At 51.7% G+C, this 25,055-nt stretch overlaps 1 protein-coding gene across 1 annotated transcript; it reads right to left on the bottom strand.

The window, feature by feature from the left end:
- On the bottom strand, positions 1 to 5,639 carry LOC147646835 (uncharacterized). Its single transcript, XM_086872885.1, has 11 exons — positions 5,372 to 5,639; positions 4,944 to 5,015; positions 4,491 to 4,562; positions 4,216 to 4,287; positions 4,024 to 4,125; positions 3,463 to 3,570; positions 3,108 to 3,179; positions 2,412 to 2,510; positions 1,862 to 1,969; positions 1,066 to 1,240; positions 1 to 538 (listed from the first exon to the last, which is right to left on the bottom strand). Exons 1-11 carry the CDS (start codon positions 5,466 to 5,468, stop codon positions 295 to 297), a joined length of 1,221 nt encoding a protein of 406 aa, XP_086729011.1. The 5' UTR covers positions 5,469 to 5,639; the 3' UTR covers positions 1 to 294.
- Between the last annotated feature and the right edge of the window lie 19,416 nt (positions 5,640 to 25,055).

The following is a 25,055-nucleotide window of genomic DNA, read 5'->3' as shown; positions in this document are numbered from 1 at the left end:
TGAAGTCTAAACTGAAGAAATCTTTTATTTATTTTCTTTTTCCTTGATAGGTGGGTTAAAACATGAAGTGTAAATAAAGTTCTTTGAAAAGGTTCAGCCAGCACCCAGCTGTATGAAAATCAAAAGGGATAAGACAGGGCATGGGAAGAATCTTCAGCCTTTCCTGTTGAAGGTAGAAGAGTAGGACAAGTGCCTCTGGCTGTTACCCACAGGTAATGTGTTATTTGAAGCCAAGAGCAGATGCCCCAAGCTGCTGGAGGGCCGAGCCCTGTCATGGCTGTCCCACTTGCAGTCCTAGCTGGACCAGGGTGGCTGGCTCGGGAGGGGAGGAGGTGGGGGGATCTCAGGGGGCTTCCTCTTAACAGCCGGGCTGGGGGGCCGTGGGGGAGGCACGGAGTGCTGGTGCTCTGCTTTCCAGGTCGACTCCTGCTTCTGAGGCCACATCTGAGAGCTGTCAAATGAGGCAGTCTCTGGGCTCCCTGGGGGCAAGGGAGAGTCACACCTCCTTGGCTGGTATGCTGGAGCTGCAGCAGGGTGACTGTGGAGAGAGGAGGTGGCTGAGGCCCCCAGCTGCCATGGGCACTCAGGGACCCTCCTGCACAGCAGGGCCCAGAGCGGCCAAGGCTCCCCAGCACGGCTGGAGCTGCTGGCACAGCTTGGCCCAGCTGGACAGCTGCCCCTCAAGGCCCCGGCGAGCAGGGAATGGCTCTGGGCAGGGTCCCTGGCCGGGAGCGGGCCCCAGAGCGCCTCTGCCTTTCAAGGGCAATCTCGTCCCTGCTCTTTCTCCTGCTCACCTTGCTTTGCCTCTGCCCGCTGCTTTTGGGGCTGCTCTTGGCCAGGCAGCCTCAGTGGGAGCCAGCACTGGCTGCAGCCCCAGCGGGCTCCCCAGGACAAGGCCCAGCAATTAAGAGGCCAATGAAAGGCCTGGGCAGCAGCAGAACTCTCAGCAGAGTTATTTGGGCAACCACTGACTACCCACAAGTGCACAGCAGCCTCACTGGGAATGTTTCCTGACTATGAGCATCCTTTCAAGAAGCTGGAGGGTGGAGATGAACAACAACTTACCATTTCTTGTCCTTCCACCACCGGAATCCAACATAGCACAGGACCATGGAAAGTGGCACTGTGAACAGTGTCACTGCTGTGCCTATCATGCAGGACTTGCGCACATCCTGCGGGCAGAACACTCTTGGGGTGCTCGGTGGATTCTCAGCATTTATATTGGACTTGCCAAGCGCATCTGTGGGAGCAATGGGCAGTGTGAGCCTGTGCTGTGCTCCATTGCTGAGCTGGCAGCACACTGGATATGGCCAGGACATTCTCTGTTTCCCCCAGAGCTGGGGCCTGCAGGCACCTTGCCACCCCTTGGCACAGGCTGTGCCACCCAACAAAGCCCAGAAGGCCGAGAGCAGAGCCTGGGACAGCACAGCTGCTTGGGCAGTGGCTCCTTCCAGGGACACGGGCCAAACCCATCCCTTAGCAGCCACTGCCACCCCTGACCCTCCCTGCTCTGTGACAGCTCCCCCAGCCCCAGGGGACAGAGCCAGGCCCTGTAAGGGGCCAGTGCATCCCCTGCCCAGTTGGGAGCCAGGGCTGGCTGTGGCCCTGGGCTCATGGCAGGGCTCCCACTCTGGGCTGCTCCTGTGTCTTGGGCCTCTGGATGCTTAGGGCCAGCTCCAGGAGCAGCTGCTGGGGGAGAGATGTTGGTGCACAAGTCCCGATTCCCAGGGGCTGGGAACGAGCTCCAGAGGCCTGGAAGCCACGGCACCTCCAGCTTTGGCTGCTGCCGGGCCATGCAGGCCCTGAGGGAAGAGCTGCTGGCACACAGCCCTGCCGAGGGAGAGCCCAGCACAGCAATTACCTCCTGTGCCTGGGCCTGGCATCTCCTCCTTTCCTACATCAGGAGCTCGCACAGGGCCATTCCTTCCTCTAGCATATGCCATCATCTGCACAAACATCTGCTCCAGCACTTGAGAAAGGAAAAGGGACAGCTGGATAAGACAGAACTGTTCACCATTAGGGGAGGTGGTATCTTCAGGAGGCAATAGTTGTCAAAGTCATGGATAAGGGTCAGGAAAATATCCAGGTTATTGGAGCTGGGCCAGGGCCCTCCCTCCTCCAAACATCCCCTACACCTGATCTAGCCCAAGACAGAAATTGCAGGGGATCTCAGGGTGTGCATGGCCCATGCTGCAGTTTGGGCTCCCTGTCAGCTGATGCCAAATGCCTTCCTGCAGAGGCTGGGGAGAAGCTGCAGCCAGGCCAGGCTGGGAAACAGCCCTGCAGGCCATGAAAGCAGCAGTGGGGCAGCAAGGCTGCCATGGATCCCTTCGTGCTGTGCCGGGCATGGCGTGTCCAGATGTGCCCCTGGCTGCTGAGTGTCAGGAGGAGGCTGAGGGACATGGACCCACCACGGTGTCTCTCCAGATCACTCAGCATCCTGTCCAGAAGTTGGGATGCCTCCAGGGATTTCTTGTCTTCTATCTCTTTGTTCTTCCATCTTGGAGGACCTTAATGGAAAGTAGTTCCATTTCTCCTTCAGTCCAGAGTGGCAGTGAGTGCACCTGGGTGACTGGTGCCCTCCAAGGCACTCCCTCCTCTCTGCCTTCCACTCAGGAGCAGGAGCAGGAGGACCACGTGCCTGCAGTGTCCCCACAGTGGGATGGAAGGAGTCCCTTGCATGGCAGTCAGGGGAGAAAGGACTCCCTGGAGCTGCCAGCAGCTCTGAACTGCGCCCCAGGCAGGGCCAGGGCTTGGCAGCAGCAACAAGAGCAGCTCAGGCTCCCTGGGGCTGGCAAAGGAGCCACACGAGGCACAGCCCTGGGGCACAGCCCTGGGCCCAGCCCCTTCCTCTCTGCTCTTCCTTGTAGCTGCACAGAGCACACAGAAGATGACATTGGCATTGCACATGGGAAGAGATTGACAGCTAAATGCTCCTTCCTCCCACTGACAGCAATGCTGTGGGATCACTCAGGGCTCCAGAAGGGAGCAGAGCAAAGTTTCCAGAATCCATCAGCCTTCAGACTCTTAAGGGAAATGGCATGAGAGTGAGCTCTTGCCACACTCACACTGATAATTCTGTGCAGAAATGGACATTGAGAACTTGCCTCCAGCATTCTCCATGGGTCTCAAACCATTATGTGCCAGGGCTTTCAGATGCTCCATGTCACGATCCCAATCTAGAAGGGAGCACAGATCAGAATCATTCCATGGTGTGCTGGGACCCCCATCTGCCTTAGGGAACTGGGCACTGCAAGGGGGTCGTGGAAGGCCATGGGATCCAGATGTCAATGGACATGGCCAAAGCTGCAGAGGGGCCTGGGCAGCTCTAGGCTGGCCCTGGTCACTCTCAACACCTTTTCCATGCTCTGTGCAAGATCCCTGAAAGGCAGGTACTGCCAAGCAGCAGAGATTTACAGCTCAAGCCTCAGCAGGGTTCAGGCCCAGGGACACAGCAATTACCTCCTGGGGCTGTGCCTGGCATGGCCTCCCTTCCTGCAGCAGAGGCTGCCCAGGAGCCACTGCTTCCTCCGGGAAACGCCGCCTTCAGCACAGCCTTTGGGTTCATCTCTGGAGGAAGGAAGAGCCACAGCTGGATCAGATGGAACCATTCCCTTTTCAGGGAAGTGGTGTCATCATGATGCGATACTAGTCGAGGTCATGGATAAGGATTAGGAAATCATATAAACTTATGGGATTGGCCAGAGCCCTTCCTCCTCCAAACAGCCCCTGAACCTGATCTAGCCCAAGACCAGGAAATTGCAGGGGATCTCAGGGTGTGCATGGCCCATGCTGCAGTTTGGGCTCCCTGTCAGCTGATGCCAATTGCCTTCCTGCAGAGGCTGGGGAGAAGCTGCAGCCAGGCCAGGCTGGGAAACAGCCCTGCAGGGCATGAAAGCAGCAGTGGGGCAGCAAGGCTGCCATGTATCTGCTTCCTGCTTTGCTGGGCACGGTGTGACCAGATGTGCAGAGAAAGCCCCCAGCTGCTGAGTGTCAGGAGAAGGCTGAGGGACATGAACCCACCTTGTCCTCCCTGCAGCATTTCCTTCAGCATTTGCTGCATGGTATTGGATGGCTCATGGGGTTTCCAGTGTCCTGCAGCTTTGTTCTTTCCTCTTGGAGGACCTAATTAAAAAAATATATATCCATTTCCCAGGAATGGATCCTACAAAATCAGGGTTCAGCTTGTGGGATCAGCAAGGACACAATACTCACCCCTGCGACGGGAGCTGGGCTTGTGTGCAGCATCCAGCCCAGGAGCCTGGAAAGTCCTCCCTGCAGACACACCTGTAACTCAACAGCCACAGAAGCTTCTGTCGTGTCTGCTGATCTGCACAGGCAGCACTGAGCCACAGGAGTGCTGAGGGGATCACGCAGGGCGAGGGTAACACACGTGCACAGCTCTGTCCTGGCACCTGCAGCGATGCTGCCCTGGCTGAGCTTTGGGCTCTGAGCTGGCAGCTCTCCCAGGGGGAAAGGCCTTGACCTACCCTCACCATCTCCCAGAGCCTCAGTCCTGGATGTGGGTTGAGAAGCCAGATCACCTTCACTAAGAGGCTTGGCTGCAAAGAAAGGCAGGACAGAAGAGCTCCTGTGGCTCTGTAGGAGATCCTCAGGCTCCCTGGGGCTGGCAAAGGAGCCACCCAAGGCACAGCCCCGGGGCACAGCCCTGGGCCTGGCCCCTTCCTCTCTGCTCTTCTCCATGGCTGCACAGAGCACACGGAAGGAGACACGGGCATTGCACATGGTAAGAGATTGACAGCTAAAAGCTCCTTCCTCCCACTGACAGCAATGCTGTGGGATCACTCAGGGCTCCAGAAGGGAGCAGAGCGATTTTTCCAGAATCCATCAACCTTCAGACTCTTAGGTGAAGTGGCACGTGAGTGAGCTCTTGCCATATTGACACTGATTATACTGTGCGGAAATGGACATTGAGAACTTGCCTCCAGCATTCTCCATGGGTCTCAAACCGTCATGTCCCAGGGCTTCCAGATGCTCCATGTCACGATCCCAATCTAGAAGGGAGCACAGATCAGAACCATTCCATGGTGAGCTGGGATCCCCTTCTGCCTTAGGGAACTGGGCACTGCAAGGGGGTCAGGTAAGGCCATGGGAGCCAGATATCAGTGGACATGGCCAAAGCTGCAGAAAAGCTTGGGGAGCTCTGGGCTGGCCCTGGACACTCTCCACCCTCATTACAGGCCCTGTGCAAAATCCCTGGAGGGGTAGCAGGACCAGCCCAGGGTCCCTGGGGACTCTGTCCCTCCCACAGAGGAAACCCACCCTCAAGCCCTGGGGAAAACCATCCCCAATGCTTCCCAGGGAGAAGGAAGTGCTGTCCCAGGAAAGGGAAGCCAGGCCGTGGGCTCACCTGCTCCCTGTGCTCGCCACGGAGCAGCCTGGGCAGCCCTGTCAGGCAGGGCCACTGCCAGGAGGAGCAGGAGGAAGAGGCGCAGAGCAAAGGCCATGGTGCCTTGCCCACTGCCAGTCCTGCAGCTCTTGCTGCCACCACTGTCCTGACTCTGCTGTCCCAATGTCAGCACCACTGTCCCAATGTCAGCACCACTGCTGCCACAACAGTCGTGGTCAAGGACTGACTGCTCGGTCCTTGTGGTGCTGTGCAACCACGGGGCTCTGGGACCTCTGTGACCTCAGAGCCTGCTGTCACCTCAGCCTGCTGTCACCCCAGAGACTGCTGTGACCTCATGGCCTTGGCTGTACCTCCTGCAAGTGTACTCCCATCTGTACTCCAATCTGTACTGGACTGATTGTAAATCTTTGACTTCATCAAAGGGTCATTGCTAAACAAAACCTTGGTTTTGCCTGCTGACATTGCTGGTCATGTTCTGTCCCATGAGATGCTCTTGATGGTTGCCTCTTTTCCTGGGCATGGCACTGGAGGAGGTCCAGGCCCAGGTGATGCCACTGAAGGAAATGTGCCCTCAGCCCAGGGACACTCAACACAGACTCCCCCAGCCCCTCAGTGCCCTGCCGCTGGTCACAGCAGCCCCTGCCTGGCTCCTGCCTGCCCACACCGTGGTCAGCCCTGCCTGCTTCTGGACATGGAGCTCAGCCAGGGCTGGTGCTGTGTGGGCTTTGCTGGTGGTACCAGCCAGACACTGGGGTGACAGCTCCATCTCTTTATTGGAACAGAAGAGCTGTGTCAGGCCCTGCCCTGGCAGGAGGGACCCACCTACAGTCCAGGCCACAGAGCAGGGCGGGTCCCTTCAGGGACACAGGGCCTTGCTGTGGGTGGTGGCAGCATCTGCACAGCAGCAAGCTGATAATGCAGCTGTGACAGGGACATCACGTATGGGCATGGAGATGTGAAATGTGTGGTGCAGGTGTCCCTGAGGGAGGTGTTGGCCTTTCCTGTGAAGCTGCAGAGGGGAACCTGTTGAGAGAGGAGATGGCTGAGGCCCCAGCTGCAGCTGGCACACAGGGACCCTCTTGCACACTGGGAGATTCTCACTGTGCTCAAAGTTTCCCTCTGAAGACTAAGAGCTTAATGTGGATGGGCTTAGCAGCTGATCTGCAGGCCAAACAATTGAGGGAGCAAAAGAAGGAATAGAGAAAATACAAGTTTATCCATAGCAAGGAAGAAAGCAAGGCCGTTAGCATGGAAACCCATAAAAAGGTGCATAAGGGGTATTTGCAGTTGTAATAAATGGAATTGGTTTGTGCTAACTAAATTGTAACTGTTATTAAAGTTATTATTAGAAACAATCAAGAATCGGTGTTACAAAGCAGATGTACCCCTTTGCAGATGTTACATGTCAAAATTAAGGTACAGGATGTAGTTTAGAAGATAAATGGTGTCTCAAGACCAAAATGGCCTTGAGATGGACCAAAATTAGACCAAATTTAGGCATTGGGCGTAAGGATTAGTAAATATAAGGGTAATTAGTAGATTAATATAACACAAGGCTTAGTACGCACATACAAACCTGTAAGGTTTTCCAAAGGACAATGAGGAAGAGGAGAAGCCTTCGCCAAAAGACCACCAAAAGAAGACTGAAGACCTCCTAACAACAAGTGAGGCATGTGCCATGAAGAAAAATGATGTAAAGTCAGAAAAATCAGAAATAGGAGGAAACTTACAGGAAACATTAATGAATATGTATAAGCATACAGTATATGAGTTTAGCTTGAAGTGCTTTGTTTTGAAGGTGAGGCAGGGTGGGAAGCCTCCGTACCCTGGTGGGTTTTGCTTATGCTTTAATCATACTTAATTACTAGTAGATTATATATATAAATTTTAATTTTTTATTAAACTGTATTATTTTACTAAACTGTATTCATTTATACCACACTACTATTCAGTTTAGTAAATTGTATTCATTTTTAATTAAACTGCCATTAAGCCAAGGGACCTAGTTGTCAAAATTCTAATTTCATTTATAACAATATTTTAACAAAGAAGTTGTACAATGTTGTACAAAGTTGTACAATACCAATGTTGTTGTTCAATGTTGTACAACAACATTGGTATTTAACAACCATGACACAATATGAGCTATATTAACAAAGAAGGCACCTTACGGTGACAACATTCTACTGTTCAAACTGTAATCATCTTTGTGTACTGATCAGGAGGTCAGGATTTACTCTTTACCATCCTGATGCTGAATGTCTCCTTAGGCAGTCTGGTCACAGAGAAGAATGAATCCCTTGCAGGCTGCCCCTGTTTGGACAACCTGCTCCTCACCCCGAGCCTCAGCATGTCTGACATGGCCCACCTGGGACTGACATCCCAAAACATTGATAACATTTCTCTTTATATTTTTTTCTTTATGAATAAAATCTAATTAATTAATAAAAATAAAATTTTATTTTTTATAATAATATTATTTTGTGTTTTTAGAACCTAATTTTTATATTTATATGAAAGAATTGATACACTTTCAGGAACAAAAAACATTATTGGTCCTTGGTTCAAAGTACCACAATTCCCTTCATTAATTAATTGATCACTATTTCTCCCTCCTTATGCTAATTACACCTATTTTTAGTCCTTTGATCATATTTTTTAATGATTTTCTCCCACAGGGCAAAAGGAGCCACTTTGGGGTCTATGGAGACTTTTCTGGGGAACATTTGGGGCAGTTTTGTGTCTGGAGAAGGAATTTAGAGACAACCTGGGGGTCTGGAGGACACTTGGGGAGCCGGGTGGGCACATGGAGGGGCACTTAGGGATTCCGTGGGACAATTCGGGGCCCGGAGGAGCACTTGGGGGTCCAGGGGAGCGCTTGGAAGTCAGGGAGGGGAATCTGGGGGCCCTTTGGGCCCTTGGGCGGCACTTGGGGGGCTGTAACGAGGAATCTATGGGTCACGGGGGATGATGGGAACTGTAGGCGCCGGTATAATACAGTTTCATGGTGCCGCGGAGCATCACGGGAGTTATAGGCTCAGCTCCAGTGGATTCCGGTGAGGCGCGGGGCATGACGGGAAATGGAGTCATGGCAGGAATAGCACTCTATGGGCGCCGCGGAGCATGATGGGAGCTGTAGTCCCGAAAGTGGCTCGGAAGGCGCGTTTGGCGGTGAAGGGAAGCACTTGGAGAGCACTTCTGTGTTCGAGCCGTGGCTGCAGGTCCTCGGGGCGAATGTATACAGCTCGGGACCACTTGGGGGGAACCTGGATAGCTGTAACCGGGCTCTTTGGGGCACGGGGCACAGCAGGAGGTTTGGGCGCGGAACTGTGTTCCGGGATGATGGGAGATGAATTCCCAGCAGAGGCTGGAAGGGGCATCTGTGGGGTCGGGAGAACTCAGGGGTCCAGAGATGCTTTGGGGGGTCCTGAACGAGCGTTGAGGGGACACTCAGGGATCCTGGAGGGTTTGGGGGAGACTTATGAGACATATGGGGGGCGATGCCGGGGTTCTGGGGAGTGCAGGGCATATTTCCAGTTCCTCACAACCTGATCTCAATTGCCCCCTGCAGGCTCCTACTCACTGCCAGGACGATCCCAGTATGATATCCCAGTGTGATGTCACTACACAGCCAGTGCAATCTCAGCCACTGCCAGGATGATCCCAGTACAAACCAATCCCTGCCAGTGCTGCCACTCCTGGGATCCCCCAGCCCTCTCTGTGTTCCCCCCTCCCGCATCTCCCCAGAGGAGCCCCAAGGGCTGGTAGTCCCCAGCCAGGGTCCCCAGCCAGCCCCAGGTTGGATCTGCAGCCCCCAGTTTTCCCAGTTTCCCTCTCCTTTTCCCCGGGCCGGGTTCCCTCCATCCCCAGCGGGTGGGAGCAGCGGAGAGCCCCGCGCTGCCCATCCCGACCTGTCCTGGCTCCATCCCCGCTCCTGCCGTGGGCTGTGAGGGGTTCGGGAACGGGGCACCGAGGGTGTCACTGCTCCTGGGGGAGGAGGGGGAGGGATGGAAGAGGAAGGATGAAGGAAAGCAAGAAGGGATGGAAGTAGGAGAAGGGCGTGGTGTTAGGGAGGAGGTGGAGGAGGGAGGACGAGGCGGAGCAGGAGGAAGAGGAAGAGGAGGAACAAAGGAGGATCAGGGAAAGGAGAAGGAACCACAAGGTCAAGCACTCCCTGAATTCACAGCCCCCACCTGTGGGATCATCACCCCGCATCCCACAGCTGACAGGGGAGGGGGAGCTTGGCCCTGGTATCCTGGAGGGTTCCTGGGTTGGGTTTTTTTGTGGGTGATGTTTGAAGAATGAAGAACTCCAAAGCTGTATGCAAAATGCCCCTTGGGGGAACATTGGGGGGTCCTGGTGGCAGCTGCTGGCAGAGGCAGCCTGGAGGAGCAGAGCCCTGTGTCCCCCAGGACCCCAAAGTGGGGAGCCCAGAGAGGAGGAGCACCACAATTCACGGGACCCTCAACAGCCTGGAGAGGGGCAGGGGGGACTCCTTGGACCCCCTGCACCCCAAAGCAGAGAATAAGAGGAGAAGGGACCCTGAAGCCCCAAAAACCTCCAGCATCCCTAAGTGCTGAGATGGAAACGGGTAACTTCTTGGATTCCTGGCACTCCCAGCAGCCTGGGGAGGGCAGGGACTGAGTAGATTGGGGACCCCCAGTGCAAGCGTGACCTCCAGGAGCTGGGATGGGAGGGAAACCCTGAACACCAAAGATGGGAGGGAAACCCTGAACACCAAAGATGGGAGGGAAACCCTGAACACCCTGAGACCAGAGATGGGGAACTTCTGGGAGGCATTTTCAGGGCTGAATCTGGGTGTTTGGGGGTTTTTATGGACTGCAGATGCCTGGTGACTTCTAGAGATGAACATGGACAGAATGAACCCCCTCAGCCCATGTGCTCATGAATCGTATTTTTCCCCAAGCCAGGATTTCCCATTCCCAAACCTTGGCCAGATGGAAGAGGAGGCTGTGAGGAAGAGGAAGATGCCCCAGGACACCCAGGCAGGTGAGGAGGAAGTCAGCGCCCCTTTCCCTCTCTCTCCTGCTCCATCTCCCAGCCCAGCCTGGCCCCCGGCTGCAGGACAACCCCGCTGCCGACACCGTCCTGCCAGGGATGCACTGGGGAGATCTCCTTCCCCTTCCCTCTGGCACGGAGGCAAATCCCATCCTCTCCTTGAACTTCCTCCCCCAGACATGGAGCTGAGGATGGAAACAAGGAAGAACAAATCCCTGCAGCAGAACCTCATGGAAGAGGCCGTTTTGAGCAGCTCCACAGCACAGAAATCCAATGGGGAGGAAAAGCCCTGGAGATCCCGCAGGAGGAGGGGCTCCAAACCCATCCCAGGGTGCTCTGAGGAGGAAAGACCCACCCTGTGCAGGGAAGGTGGCCAGAGATCCAGCCAGGGCTCTGAGCTGGTGGTCCATGAGCAGCTTCAGGATGGGACGAAACCCTACAGGTGCTTGGAGTGTGGGAAGAGCTTCAGCTCGAGCAGCAAACTGATCCGCCACCAGATGATCCACACTGGGGAATGGGCCTATGAGTGTGGGGAATGTGGGAAGGGCTTCAGCTGCAACTCCGAATTCATCCGTCACCAGCGCATCCACACTGGGGAGAGGCCCTACGAGTGTCCTGAGTGTGGGAAGAGGTTTCAGAGGAGCTCTCATCATCTCGTGCACCAGCGGATTCACACAGATGAGAAGCCCTTCTGCTGCCCTGACTGTGGGGAGGGCTTCAAGCACAATTCCACCCTTGTCAGGCACCAGCGCATCCACACTGGGGAGAGGCCCTATGAGTGTCCCCAGTGTGGGAAGAGCCTCAGAAACAGCTCCTACCTGACCATCCACCAGAGGACCCACACTGGGGAACGGCCCTATGAGTGTGGGGAATGTGGGATGACCTTCAGCCAGAGGTCCCAACTGACCATTCACCAGATGATCCACACTGGGGAGAGGCCCTATGAATGTCTCCAGTGTGGGAAGAGGTTTCGCATCAGCTCCAGTCTCCTCGTGCACCAGCGGATTCACACGGATGAGAGGCCCTTCCGCTGCCCTGAGTGCGGGAAGGGCTTCAAGCGAAACTCCCACCTCATCTCCCACCGGCGCAGCCACAGCGGGGAGAGGCCCTATGAGTGTCCCCAGTGTGGGAAGAGCTTCACCCAGAGCTGTACCTTGACCAAACACCAACAGAGGCACCACTAAGGGAAGCCCTACGTGTGCCCCAAATGCAGGAAGAGCTTTGTGTGCTGCCCCAACTCCATCCCCCATCAGAGGACCCACGTTGGGCAAAGCCCTGATGACCCACGTACCCAGTGATCTGTGTTGGGAAGACACTGGGCTGGTGGTCATTTTAGTTTGGTTTCAGTTATCTTTTGGTTCATCTTTATCCTTGTAAAACAGACAAAATTGGGGTAAAAATCAACAAATTCATCAAAAGCATCTTAAACCTTACTTTTTACTAGTGTTTCAAGGTAATCTGGGATTTAGGGAGAAACTTGGGGGTTGTGGCAGTATTTGGTGGAGTTGTCTCCATTTCTTGGCACTCAAAGGGATGAGAGGGTTTGATCTGCCACCTCTAAACCACTCCAAAATTATACAATTCCACAGCCTCTAAGGGTGTGATGCCTTAAGCTTTAGCTTTCATATTTTTCATATTCTGCGCTGCCTAGGTTTATAGTTTTGAACTTCATATTAAGTGTTAGTGAGCTCTCTTCACAGAGTAGGTAGACAAAACAATTCCTTTTCTAGCTTGATAACAAGGGCAGTCATTACATGTTTCAGGCCCAAAAGCATAAATAAGGGTGGACTAAAGGAAGAAAACAAGAAGGATGGGACTTCACCATCTGAAGCTGTAATTGGACAATGAATCCAAATATGCAGATGGACCTAAGCTTACAAAAATGTGAGACCTTACAATCAGTTGTTCATCCATTTTTGTGGCCATTTTTGGTTGATCTTGGGTGTAGCCCTGGGCAGGCTCTTGTATACCCAAGGTATATCCTTTAAGGCCTTATAATAAACTTTATTCTTACCTCTGTGCAGCCTCTGTTCTAGGTCAGCCTTCTCAAGGCATCAGGTGGAATGGGGTTGGAAGGGGACTGGGCGAAGTGGGATGCAAATCAGGTGGGGTGAGATGGGCATTGGGTGGGGCAGGATGGGTGGGATAGGGATTGGGAGGTATGAAATGGGCAAAATAGGGCTTGGGAAGGAGGTCTTGATGTCCAGCAGAGATGAGATGGGTTGGCCTTGGGATTGGGGAGGTGGGGTGGGGTCTGGAATGAGACAGCCAAAGTTTGGGGATGATGAAGGGAGGGGGAGCCCATTACTGGGTGAGCTTTTGTGTGAGGTGCCCCTGCCCAGGGAGGCAAAGATTTGGTTTCAAATGAACATGATTAAAGTGAGAGGTGTGGGCAAGAGGGAATTCCATCCCTCTGCCTTGGAGTATGGGCCCTGCGAGCCCAGGAAGAAATTCCACCCTGGACCCCTCATGGGATGGCAACCCAGGGATTTCTGATTGTGTTTGGGCCCCTGGTGTTTCTCCCTTGCTGTGTTCCCGGTGGTCCCTGACCTTGAACTCCACCCTGATTCTCCAAACCCATCTCCCTGCCTCTGTTCGGGGCTGTCTCTGGATCTGAGTTTGTTCCTCTGCTGAATAAATGTTTTCCTGAGCAGAATCCCGTCTTGTTGGTGTCCCATACCAGTTCCTGGTAACTATAGCCTCCCTGGACATGAACCTGCGGCCCTGGAACGCAAAACCCCGCAAAATTAAGACCCTCCCCAGACCTCCAAAATCCCAAAATTCCCTAAAATTCACCCAAAACTCCCCAAATTCCCTTAATTTCCCTATAATGCTCTTTTTGTCCCCCTCTGCTGCCTCTGCAGATGGTGTCTTGGGGACAACTCCAGGAATTTGGAGGGGGTCTCTCCTCCTCTTCCATCCCCAAAAACCCACCATTTTTGTGTAAAAAATCCCAACAATCCCTTGGATTCAAGGGGATGTTCCCCCATTTTTTATGCATTTTGGGGGGGTTCCCCCCTAATTTCTCAGTGTTTTTTGCCATTTTTTGGTGGTTTTGGCATTTTTCAAAGTGAGCTTTTTTGGGGGGGGTTCCCCCAATTTTTTGGAGGTGGGTGCCTCAATTTTTTTCTGGGGGTTCACCCCCTCCCCCAATATTTCCTCCATTCCCCTCCCCACAAATTGGAGTAAAAGAGTCTTTTTTTTCCTTTTTTTTTTTTATTTTTACCTTTCCCCCCCACCTTTTTTTTTTTTCCCTCTTTTTATTTATTTGCACTTAATTTTGAGGGGCAGGAATTTTGGAGAGGGCTCACCTGGGGTGACACGAAAAGTTGGGGAGACCCTCTTCCCACAAAAAATAGGAAAAATCGCAGGAATTCTGGTGGTTTTGCCCAGACCCAAGGTGTGAAAAATGTGAAAAAAATTATGTTCTCAGATTTTTGGTGATTTTGGGGGAGAGGGTTGCAATTTTGGGGGGATTTTGGGGAAGGGTTGCTGTTTTTTGGGGGGTGTTCCCAGGTTTTGGAGTGGAATTGAGGAACTTGGTGGTTTGGGGGAAAACTTTGGAGCTCCTGGGAGGAATTTCGGGGTTTTAGGGCAGGAATTTAAGGATTTTTTTGTAACATTTGGGTGTTTGGGGGGAAATTTGGGGTTTTGGGGAGAACTTTGGGTTTTTTAGGGGGAGGATTTGGGGTTTGGGGTAAAAAAATTGGGGTTTTGGGGTGGAAAATTTGGTGGGATTGGGGGGAAAATTTTGGGGGGAGAATTTGAGTCTTGTGAGGATGTGGGACTTTTGGAAGATTATAGGGGTTTTGGGGGTATTTGGAAGGAATTTTTGGATTTTTGGGGAGGAATTTGGTGGTTTTGGGGGGAAAATTCAAGGGTGCTGGCAGAGTTCTGATTTTGGGAAGGGGATTTGGGGACGATTTTTTGGGTTTTGGGGGAATCTCCACTGATGGGGAGGAGTCCTGATCACAGTGAGGAGCTGCATTTTGGGGAGGCCTGAATTTGGGGAGGGGTCTCAGGGAGGATTCCTGATTTTGGGGTGGGATGTGGGGGGATTTTCCAGTGATGGGGAGGTTTCTTGGGGGTGGGATTTTGGGAGGAGTCTCATTGGGGGACCATCCTGAGCTGGAAGCAGGGGGGATATTGGGAGTGGAATTTGGGGAGTGTAAGAAATGGAAATAATTTGTGCTAACTAAATTGTAACTATTTGGAAAGTTATTACTAGAAGCAATCAGGGGAATTGGTGTTGCAAGGCAGATGGACCCCTTTACAGATATTACATGTTAAAATTAAGATACCGGATGTAGTTTTGAGATAAGTAATGTCCCAAGAGAAAATTGACCATGAGATGGACAAAATTGGAATGACTTCAGGCACAGGCCTGAAAATTATGAAGTGTAAGACTAATTAGTGGAACACAATGCTTACTTACATAACACAATGCTTAGTACGCACACAAAACCTGCAAGGTTATCTGGAGGACAACAAGGATGAATGTAAGCCTTTGTCCAAAGACCACCAAAAGAAGACTGAAGACCCCCTAACAAAAAGTGAAACATGCGCCGTGAAGAACAGTGATGTAAAATTAAAGAATCGGAAATAGGAAGAGACTTACAGGAAACATGAATGAATATGTATAAGCATACAGTATATAAGTTTAGTTTGAATTGCTTTGTTTTATATGTGAGGTAGGGTGAGAAGTCCTCCCCATAACCCGTTCAGTTTTGCTAGTGCTTTAATCATTCTTAATTATTGGCAAGCTATATTCATATCTATATATCTATATATCTATATATATATATCTGTATGATATATATATATCTGTATGTGTGGGTGTGTGTGCATATGCGTGTGTATATATATATATATATATGAATATATTCACTAAATTGTACTCTTTTGCTAAATTGTATTCCTTTACATCAAATTGCTATTCAAGCCACTAAATTGTACTCTTTTATTTAATTGTTTTCTTGTATTCAATTCACTAAATTGTATCATTTTTTTTTCTTATTATTAAACTGCTGTTAACCCAATAGACCTAGTCGTCCAAATTTCAATTTCATTTATGACACTGCCCTTGGGTGAGTTACATCCACAGCGAGAGGGAGGAGGAGATGATCCCACCCATGGCTGCTGCTGGGTCCAGACATTTGGTGATATAAAGCTGAGCCAGAGCTTCAGCATCTCTCCCAAAATCACAGAATCACAGAATGCCTTGTCTTGGAAGAGACCTTAAAGTTCATCTCATTCCACCACTTGCCATGGGCAGGGACACCTTCCACTATCCCAGGCTGCTCCAAGCCCTGTCCAACCTGGCCTTGGACACTTCCAGGGATCCAGGGGCAGCCATGGATTCTCTGGGCAAACTCTGATCTCTGCCCAGGTGAGCAGGGTCAGGACCCAAGGGAACAGCTGGAGCTGGGCCGGAGCAGGGCTGGGGATCAGCAAAAGCTTCTTCCCCCACAGGAGGCTGGGGCACTGCCCAGGCTCCCCAGGGAATGGGCACGGCCCCGAGGCTGCCACAGCTCCAGGAGCCTTTGGCCAGCGCTGCCAGGGATGCACAGGCTGCAATTGTTGGGGTGTCTGTGCAGGGCCGGGGGCTGGACTCCATGATCCCGATGGGTCCCAGATCCCAGCTCAGCCCCCTGTGCAACTCTCACCCTTTGGCTCAGCCTTTGTGTCCCCTCGAGGCACTGGCAGAGCTGATGGGGTGGGGCAGGAGCAGGGCAGCCCCGGTGTTCCCCTGGCAGTGACACCACAGCCAGGGCAGCCCCAGCGTTCCCTCCCTGGAGATGCTCCAAGGGAAGCGTCCAGAGCTGCATCCAGTCAGTGGAACTGAGAGGCCACTGAGCACCCCCAGCCTGGGCTGCTGTGGATTCCTCTGCAGACAGCTCAGGGAAGGTCCCCTTGGCCACCCACACAGTGCCCCAGACAAGTGTCACATACAGTTACAGAGCTCTGCCCAGAGCTGACAGCAGGAATCAATTAAAAAAAAAAATTAAAAAATTAAAACCACCAAAAAAAACAAGAAAAAGAGGACTCCTCCCAGCAGATCCTTTCCATCCTTCAGTTTTCACGTCTGCATGTGCACAAGACCTGGGGCTGCAAAAAATGAGGCTTCATTGGCACATTTGCAGGAAAAACAGGTTTAGGGCAGGTTATCAGCAGAACTGTTCTCAGCTGGGTGAAAAAGGCCCCTTTGGCAGCCGCAGGGCCATTGAAAATGCAGATCCTTAGGCCATGGGGGAGAAAAGGGCTCTGAATTCCCCTCCCTTGACACACAAACCCTGCTCCCAAGCTGCTCCCCACACAGGATTCTACTGGAAGACTGTGGAAAGCTGAGAGTTGACTTTGGCTTCTCCATGTTCCGTGTCCTAAAGCTGCCTGGGAGAAGAAATTTAGGGTCAACTCCACTGGCACAATCCCTCCTGGCCCAGGGCACAGCCCCAGGAAGGTCTTTGCTCCTCGCTCGGCCCTCCCTGAGGAGGCTGGCAGGGCTTGCAGTTTTATGGCATTTGTCCTTGCTGCCCCTCATGTCCCACTACCCCACAAAGAGCCCCGAGCCACCCGTGAGGGACAGGCCCTGCTGGGCCAGGCCTGGGCTCAGGGCTTGGCCTTTCTGCTTCCTCCAACCCAGCCAGGGCTGGCTCAGCATTGCAGTTCCCTGTGCTGTGCCCCAGGCTCGCTCGGCCCCTGCTGGAAAGGGACCTGAGGTACCTCGATCCTCTCGGGCAGTGCATGGGAGAAAACAACTAGCTTCCCAGGAGGGGGGAAACAAACATTTACTTGCAAAATTTAGAGAATTAAGTACTTGGGAAATCATAAAGTGACATGGAATTACAGTAAAGCACTTCACAGAGCACTGACCAAGCAAACTCTAATCCATCCAACTTCAAGTTATACAGATTTGGAGAAAAGGAATTCAAGAGAAGAGAGAAGGACAGAGATCCACAGTCAGCCTTGGATCCAGCGCCATCTCAGCTGCTGTGAGCTCCGGGGCTGTGGCACATGTCAGTGTCTGTAAGAGACGCTTTCGGGGTGTGGACGTTCCGGGACACGGCAGAGACCTCTATAATCGAGTTAGATGTCAGTAGTTTATTTCAGGGCGTGGGAGAGAGAGAGAACCTGCTAGGAGCCAGCAGATGAAGCTCAAAGCAGGCTCAGAGGGAACAATACAAAAGGGAGTAAAATATGAATACATGAGTTCAAGACTTAAGATAGCTAAGAAAGAGAGTAACAGAACAGAAGTGAGAGAGCTGGGAAAAGAGCATAAAGAAGAGAAGTAAAAAGAGCAGGAAAAAGAGCATAGAAAAAGTGAGGCAAGAGAGACAAGAGAGCGTAGCAAGAGAGCGAGCTCTCCTTTACAGTTGCTTATATAACCTTTACATTGAATATTTTATTCCTTCACTAACCAATCTTTCTAAGTATACTAATACAGTAACATTTGTGTGTGACCTATAGAAATCGCTGCTTTTGCATATTTTTAGTTATCTCAGGGTCCTTCAGACCTTTCCTTATAAGGCTGGGAAGAGGGGTCTTAGCTTAGTTTTACTGGGGGAAAGAATGTGTTCTGGCATACCAGACCGGCTTCTTTCAATTATTCAAACTGTTCTTTCATTTGTATTTCTTCCTTAGCCTTTCTGGCTAAGGAGTCATATTTATAATTTCTTTCTAATTCTACCTTCCCAACAAGTGTCACACCCATGTCACAGCCTCACCTGCTGTGGTTCCTCTCCCAGGTGGGGTTTTTGGGGTGCCAGGGGCTTGGCAGCCACTTTGGGGCTGGAGCAGAGGCTGCAGTGGCTGGGCTAGGGCAGAGACTGCACCACCCATTCAGAACTTGTTCTGCCCCCCAAACACACACTGGAGATGTCTGGGACCATTCATCATTTCTCTGCTCTCCAGCACCAAGGCAACGCACTCTGGCTGCAGCTCTGAGCTCATGCCCATGGCAACTACCCCTGACAATGGGGCTCCATGGAGCTGCTCTCAGGAACCCCCCAAGAGCTGGGGAGTGCCCCAGAACTGCCTCAGAAATGTGGGATACCCCAAAATCTCTTCAGGAATGTGGAATATCCAAAAACTCACTCAGTAACGGACACGCCTTCCCTTCATCATTCCCAAACTTTGGCTGTCTCATTGCAGGCCCCACCCCATATCCCCAATCCCAACCCCAACCCATCCCATCCCTGCTGGACATCAAGACCCCCTTCCCAAGCCTGATTTCCCCCATTTCACACCTCCCAAACTCCATCACACCTATCCTGCCCCACCCAATGCCCATGTCACACCCCCAATCTGCATCCCACTTTGCCCAATCCCCTTCCAACTCCATTCCACCTGATGCCTTCAGAAGGCTGACCTAGAACAGAGGCTAGACAGAGTTAAGGATAAAGTTTATTAAAAGGCCTTAAAGGATACACCTTAGGCAGTACAAGAGCCTTCCCAGGGCTACACCCCAAATGGACCAAAAATGGTCAAAAAAACCCAAAAACAAACAACTCATCACGAGGTCTCACATTTTTGTAAGTTGAGGTCCATCTGCATATTTGGGTTCATGGTCCAATTATAGCTTCAGATGATGAAGTCCTGTCCTTGTTTTCTCTCTTCAGTCCACCCTTGTTTATGCTTTTGAGCCTGCAACTTGTAATGATTGTCCTGGGTGTCAAGCTAGAAAAGGAATTGTTTTGTCTACCTACTCTGTGAAGAGAGCTCACTAACACTTAATATGAAGTTCAAAACTACAAACCTAGACAGTGCAAAATATGAAAAATTTAAAAGCTAAAACTTAAGGCATCACACCCGGAGGGGTTGTGGAATCCAATAGTTTTGAGTGGCACTATGCAGTTTTCAGTGGCATTGAGTGGTTCTGAGGTGACAGATAAAACTCTCGTTGCTTTGAGTGCCAAAAAATGGAGAAAACTCCACCAAATAGCTCCACAACCCCCAAGTATTTCCCTGAATACCAGATTACCTTGAAGCACTAGTAAAATGTGAGGCTCTAGATGCCTTTGATGAATTTATAGACTTTTACCCCAATTTTGTCTGTTTTAAAGGGATAAAGATGAATCAAAAGATAATCGGAACAAAACAAAAGGACCACCAGCCCAGTGTCTTCCTAACACAGATCACTGGGAACGTGGGTCATCAGGGCTTTGCCCAACGTGGGTCCTCCCATGGGGGATGGAGCTGGAGCAGCACATGAAGCTCTTCCTGCACTTGGGGCACTCGCAGGGCTTCCCTTAGTGGTGCCTCTGTTGGTGTCTGGTCAAGTTAGAGCTCTGGGTGAAGCTCTTCCCACACTGGGGACACTCATAGGGCCTCTCCCCGCTGTGGCTGTGCCGGTGGGAGATGAGGTGGGAGTTTCGCTTGAAGCCCTTCCCGCAGTCAGGGCAGCGGAAGGGCCTCTCCTCTGTGTGAATCCGCTGGTGCACGAGGAGAGTGGAGCTGCTGCGAAACCTCTTCCCACACTCAGGACACTCGTAGGGCCTCTCCCCAGTGTGGATGCGCTGGTGACGGATGAATTCGGAGTTGCAGCTGAAGCCCTTCCCACATTTCCCACACTCATAGGCCCATTCCCCAGTGTGGATCATCTGGTGGCGGATCAGTTTGCTGCTCGAGCTGAAGCTCTTCCCACACTCCAAGCACTTGTAGGGCTTCGCCCCATCCTGAAGCTGCTCATGGACCACCAGCTCAGAGCCCCGGCTGGATCTCCGACTGCCTTCCCGGCACAGGGTGGGTCTTTCCTCCTCAGAGCACCCTGGGATGGGTTTGGATCCCCTCCTCCTGCGGGATCTCCAGGGATTTTCCTCCCCATTGGATTCCTGGAATGTGGAGCCGCTCAAGTCAGCCTCTTCCATGAGGTTTTGCTGTGAGGATTTGTCCTCCCTGGTCTCCATCCTAAGTTCCTTGTCTGGGGGAGGAAGGACAAGGAGAGAATAAAATTTGCCTCCGTGCCAGAGGGAAGGGGAAGGAGATCCCCCCAGTGCGTCCCCGGCAGGACGGCGTCGGCAGCGGGGTTGTCCTGCAGCTGGGGGCCATGCTGGGCTGGGAGATGGAGCAGGAGAGAGGGGGAAAGGGGCACTGACTTCCTCCTCACCTGCCTGGGTGTCCTGGGGCATCTTCCTCTTCCTCACAGCCTCCTTCTCTATCCAGACAAGATTTGGGATTGGAAAATCCTGGTTTGGGAGAAAACAAGGAATGTGCTAAATGAGTTTGAATGCCCCTTGGCCCAAATCCCTCTCTAGAAGCCACTGGATATCTGAGGTGTCTTGGTTTGAAAGGAAAGGTGTTTGCTAGGGAAGGCAGAAACCTCCACGGAAATTGATAAAAATGTAAGCAACAACCCCCTCCGAATTATTATAATCTTGATATCAAAGTGCTCTCAAATATTAATATAGGAATATAAATAACAGTTATTTACTAAAGAAAGGAAAATGAAAATGCAGCAGTACAAAAAAAAAAAACAACAAACAAACCAAAAAAAAAACAACTCACTGAGAGAATCAGAATACAACCTGACACCCTGTTGGTCAGGGTGTTGGAAGCAGTCTTATCCAAATTTAAGATTAAATGGTGGCTGCAGTTCACATGGAGTGACATATGTGGTTCTGTTGAAGCAATGATCCCATAGAAGGGTGTAGCTTACCTCTGAAATTCTGGTGCTGTAGATGTGTCTTCTCTCTCCTCTGGGATACAAGTGGAGAAAGACTGCCTGTGGTGTTCTGATGCTCAGATTATATCTAGGCAGGAATGGCCCAGGATGCTCCTGGGTGGAGCATCTCACAATGGAATGTTGTCATTTTATCAGTATTGCAGTGAGACTCAATGGCCCATTACCAGAAGCTATCCCCCTGGGGGGAGGATGGGTGGTGGGAGAGATAAAGAAAACTGCCTCACCAGGTTTTAACAGCTGGCCCATTAACAGAAGATATCACCCAGTTATGAGGGTTGGGTCATGGAGGAGATAATGAAAACTGCCCCACCAGGTTTTAAAAGATGGTGATAGAATACATACTTTTGGTTACATCTTGCATTGCAACCCAAGACATGGGGTCCATAAAAACCTCCCAAACACCAAGATTCAGCCCTGAAAATGCCTTCCACGAGTTCCCCATCTTTGGTCTCCCTCTTTTGGTGTTCACGGTTTCCTCCTGTCCCAGCTGCTGGGGATCACCCTTGTACTGGGGGTCCTCTGTCTACTCAGTCCCTGACCTCTTCAGGCTGCTGGGAGTGCCAGGAATTTGAAATGTTCCCCCATTTCTATCTCCTCACTTAGGGATGCTGGTATCCCCCAGTATCCCCCCAAGGGGCATTTTCCACTCAGCTCTGGAGTTCTTCATTCTCCAAACATCCTCCCCAAAAAACCCAACCCCTGAGGGACCCTGGGCCGAGCTCCCCCTCCCCAGGCACCTGTCGGATTGAGGGGTGGGGGATGATGATCCCACAAGTAGGGGGCTATGAATTCAGGGAGTGCTCAACCTCGTGGTTCCTTCTATTTTTCCTGATCCACTTTTGTCCCTCCTTCAGGCTGAAGAAGCTGCTCAAGGAATCAGAAGCAAAACTCCAAGTCCCTTGGAGCTTCAATCGGCCCCACTGAGGGCAGGGACTGCCAAAGGCTCCCCAGGCACTGGTGAGAGCAGATTCTGGAGGCCAGGATTGCCGGGAGCCAAAGGCTCTGAGCAGGGAACTGCAATGCTGAGCCAGGCCTGGCTGGGTTGGAGGAAGCAGAAAGGCCAAGCCCTGAGCCCAGGCCTGGCCCAGCAGGGCCTGTCCCTCACGGGTGGCTCAGGGCTCTCTGTGGGGCAGTGGGATGTGAGGGGCAGCAAGGACAAATGCCATAAACCTGTGTGACATTCTAGATCCTTATGGTATCAAGGGGCCAGTGGGACACTGTGGGAAGTTGTGGAACCAAGGGGATCATTTTGGCACTCTTGGGCCCATAGAACCAAGGAACCAGTGGGACACTCTGGGGCCTTATGGAAACAAGATGCCACTGTGAGCCTGCAGGGCTGTAACAGCCCAGAACACTTCAATGCTGGTGGTAACCAAAGGTTCCTGTGCTTGAGTTTAGTGCACAGGAGGAACACCAACCAGATATTCTCAGAATGGACAGATGCAAAGAATATTCTTGGTAGGAAGGGACCCACAAGGACCATCAAGTCCAATTCCTAAGTGAATAGCCCCACAAGGATTGAACCCACAACCTCGGTGATGCTGGCACCATTCTCTGACCAACTGAGCAAAAAGGTCAAAATGATACAAAATTTAACTGGCAGAATATAGAAAATCATGGAACTATGCAAAGGGTTTAATACAACATTAAACTGAACATACAACTCTTACCATAGCATTAAGTTTACTAACTTAGCCCATTTAACCTAAAAAGTGTAAACCCTTAAGATTTTGGGTAACATTAAGATATCCAAAAACGTTCCAGGTACGTAGGATAAGAAGGAGAAGAAAAAGAGACCAGAAAGACAGAAGATCTACAGAAAAACATTTCCAGGATGATCCCGGCCACTCCCAGAACAATTGCAGTCACTCTCAGGTATGAGCTGTTGCACTCAGTCACTCCCAGTATGGTTCCAGTCAACCCCAGATCCTCCCAGCATGATTCCAGTCATGGCCAGAGTGACTCCCTGTCACTCTCAGGATGGGCCCAGTTGCTCCCAGTCACCTCCAGCATGCTTCCAGTCACAGCCAGCACCTTTCCATTCCATTTGCTCCCAGTAGGATCCCAGTTAGTTCCACTGGGATCCCAGTATGACCCCAGCATGGGCACAGCTGCTCCCATGATTATCCAGTGTGGTTCCAGTTGCTCCCATTTACCTGCACTGTGGTTTCAGTCTCTCCCAGTCTATCCCAGTCACTCTCAGTCACTCCTCAGGTGCTTCCAGCCTGATCCCAGTTGCTCCCAGCCACTCCCAGTCATCCTCAGTGCAGTTACAGTTGCTGCCAGTATGGTCCCAGTCTTGCCCATCATGGCCCAGCTGCTCCCACTGTGTTCCTGGCAGGATGCCAGTTGCCCTCAGCATGGTTCCAGTTGTTCCCTGTTCCTCCCAGTGTGATCCCAGTTGCACCCAGTTGCCCCCAGTATAGTCCCAGTCCCTCCCCAGATGATCCCAGCCGCTCCCAGCATGGTCCCAGTCACACTCAGTTGCACCCAGTGCAGACCCAGTCACTCCTACTTGTTCCCAGTTGTCTGCAGCACAGGGTCCCAGTTGTCCCCAGCACAGTTCCCATTGTTCCCAGTGTGTTCCCAGTCATCCCCAGTATGGTCACAGACACCCCCAGTATATCCCATTTGCCCTCAGCATGTCCATAGCCATTCCCAGACACTCCTAGTAATCCCAGTCAAGTGCTTCTTATCCCAGTATGATATCAGGCCCAGTATATCCCAGCTGAGCATTCCCTGAATTCACAGCCTCCCATCCGTGGGATCGTCACCCCGCCATCCCACAGGTGACTGGGGAGGGCAAGCTCGGCCCAGATATCCTGGGGGGTTCCTGGGTTGCGTTTTGGTGGGGGGGGATGTTTGGAAAATGAAGAACTCCAGAGCTGAGTGGAAAATGCCCCTTGGGGGGACATTGGGGGTTCCCAGTGGCTGCTGCTGGCAGAGGCAGTCTTGAGGAGCAGAGCTCTGTGACCCCCAGGACCCCAAAGTGGGGAGCCCAGAGAGGGGGACAGCCGCGATTCGCGGGACCCTCAACAGCCTGGAGAGGGGCGGGGGGGGGGTGTCTCCACGGACCCCCTGCAACCCCAAGAAGAGAATAAGGGGAGCAGGGACCCTGGGACCCCAAAAACTTCCAGCATCCCTAAGTGTTGAGATGGAAACAGGGGAAATTTTTAGATTCCTGGCACTCCCAGCAGCCTGAAGAGGTCAGGGACTGAGTAGACAGAGGACCCCCAGTACACACATGACCCCAAGGAGCTGGGACAAGGAGGAAACCCTGAACAGCAAAAGGGAGAAAACAGAGGTGGGGAATTCCTGGAAGGCATTTTCAGGGCTGAATTTTGGTGGTGTAAAATTTTTATGGACCCCATGTCTTGGGTTACAATGCAAGATGTAACCAAAAGTATGTATTCTATCACCATCTGTTAAAACCTGGTGGGGCAGTTTTCTTTATCTCTTTCATCACCCATCCCTCATAATGGGGGGGATGTCTTCTGTTAATGGGCCAGCTGTTAAAACCTGGTGAGGCAGTTTTCTTTATCTCTCCCACCACCCATCCTTCCCCCAGGGGGATAGCTTCTGGTAATGGGCCATTGAGTCTCACTGCAATACTGATAAAATGACATCAGCCCATTGTGAGATGCTCCACCAAGGGAGAGGAGCCAAATTTGTGGGAAGTTTGTGGAATTTCCTGGGATATTTGTGGAATTTTGAGGGATTTTTACGAGATTTGAAGAATTTTGAAAGATTTTTCTTCGATTGTGTGCAAATTGGAGGAGACTTTGTGGGATGTTTCTGGAATTTGGTAGGGTTTTGAGAGGATTTAGGAAATTTGGTAGGGTTTTGAGAAGACTTTTCTGGAATTTTGAGGGATGTTTCCAGAATTTTGTGGAAATTTGTGGAGATTTTGTGAGAAGTTTCTGGAATTTGGTAGGGTTTTGAGAAGAGCTAGGGAATTTGGTAGGGTTTTTCTGGAATTTTATG

This window comes from Cyanistes caeruleus, unplaced genomic scaffold (assembly GCF_971803275.1).
Source record: "Cyanistes caeruleus unplaced genomic scaffold, bCyaCae1.hap1.1 HAP1_SCAFFOLD_78, whole genome shotgun sequence".
Classification (NCBI taxonomy): domain Eukaryota; kingdom Metazoa; phylum Chordata; class Aves; order Passeriformes; family Paridae; genus Cyanistes; species Cyanistes caeruleus.
This window is presented reverse-complemented; position numbering and strand designations above follow the sequence as displayed.

Coding starts and splice junctions, on each gene's coding strand:
- LOC147646835 (XM_086872885.1), bottom strand. CDS start 5,468: ATGGCCTTTGCTCTGCGCCTCTTCCTCCTGCTCCTCCTGGCAGTGGCC. Junction 4,126..4,215: donor GCCCAGCTCCCGTCGCAGGG/GTGAGTATTGTG, acceptor TTTTTTAATTAG/GTCCTCCAAGAGGAAAGAAC. Junction 1,970..2,411: donor TGATCTGGAGAGACACCGTG/GTGGGTCCATGT, acceptor TCCTTTCTCAAG/TGCTGGAGCAGATGTTTGTG.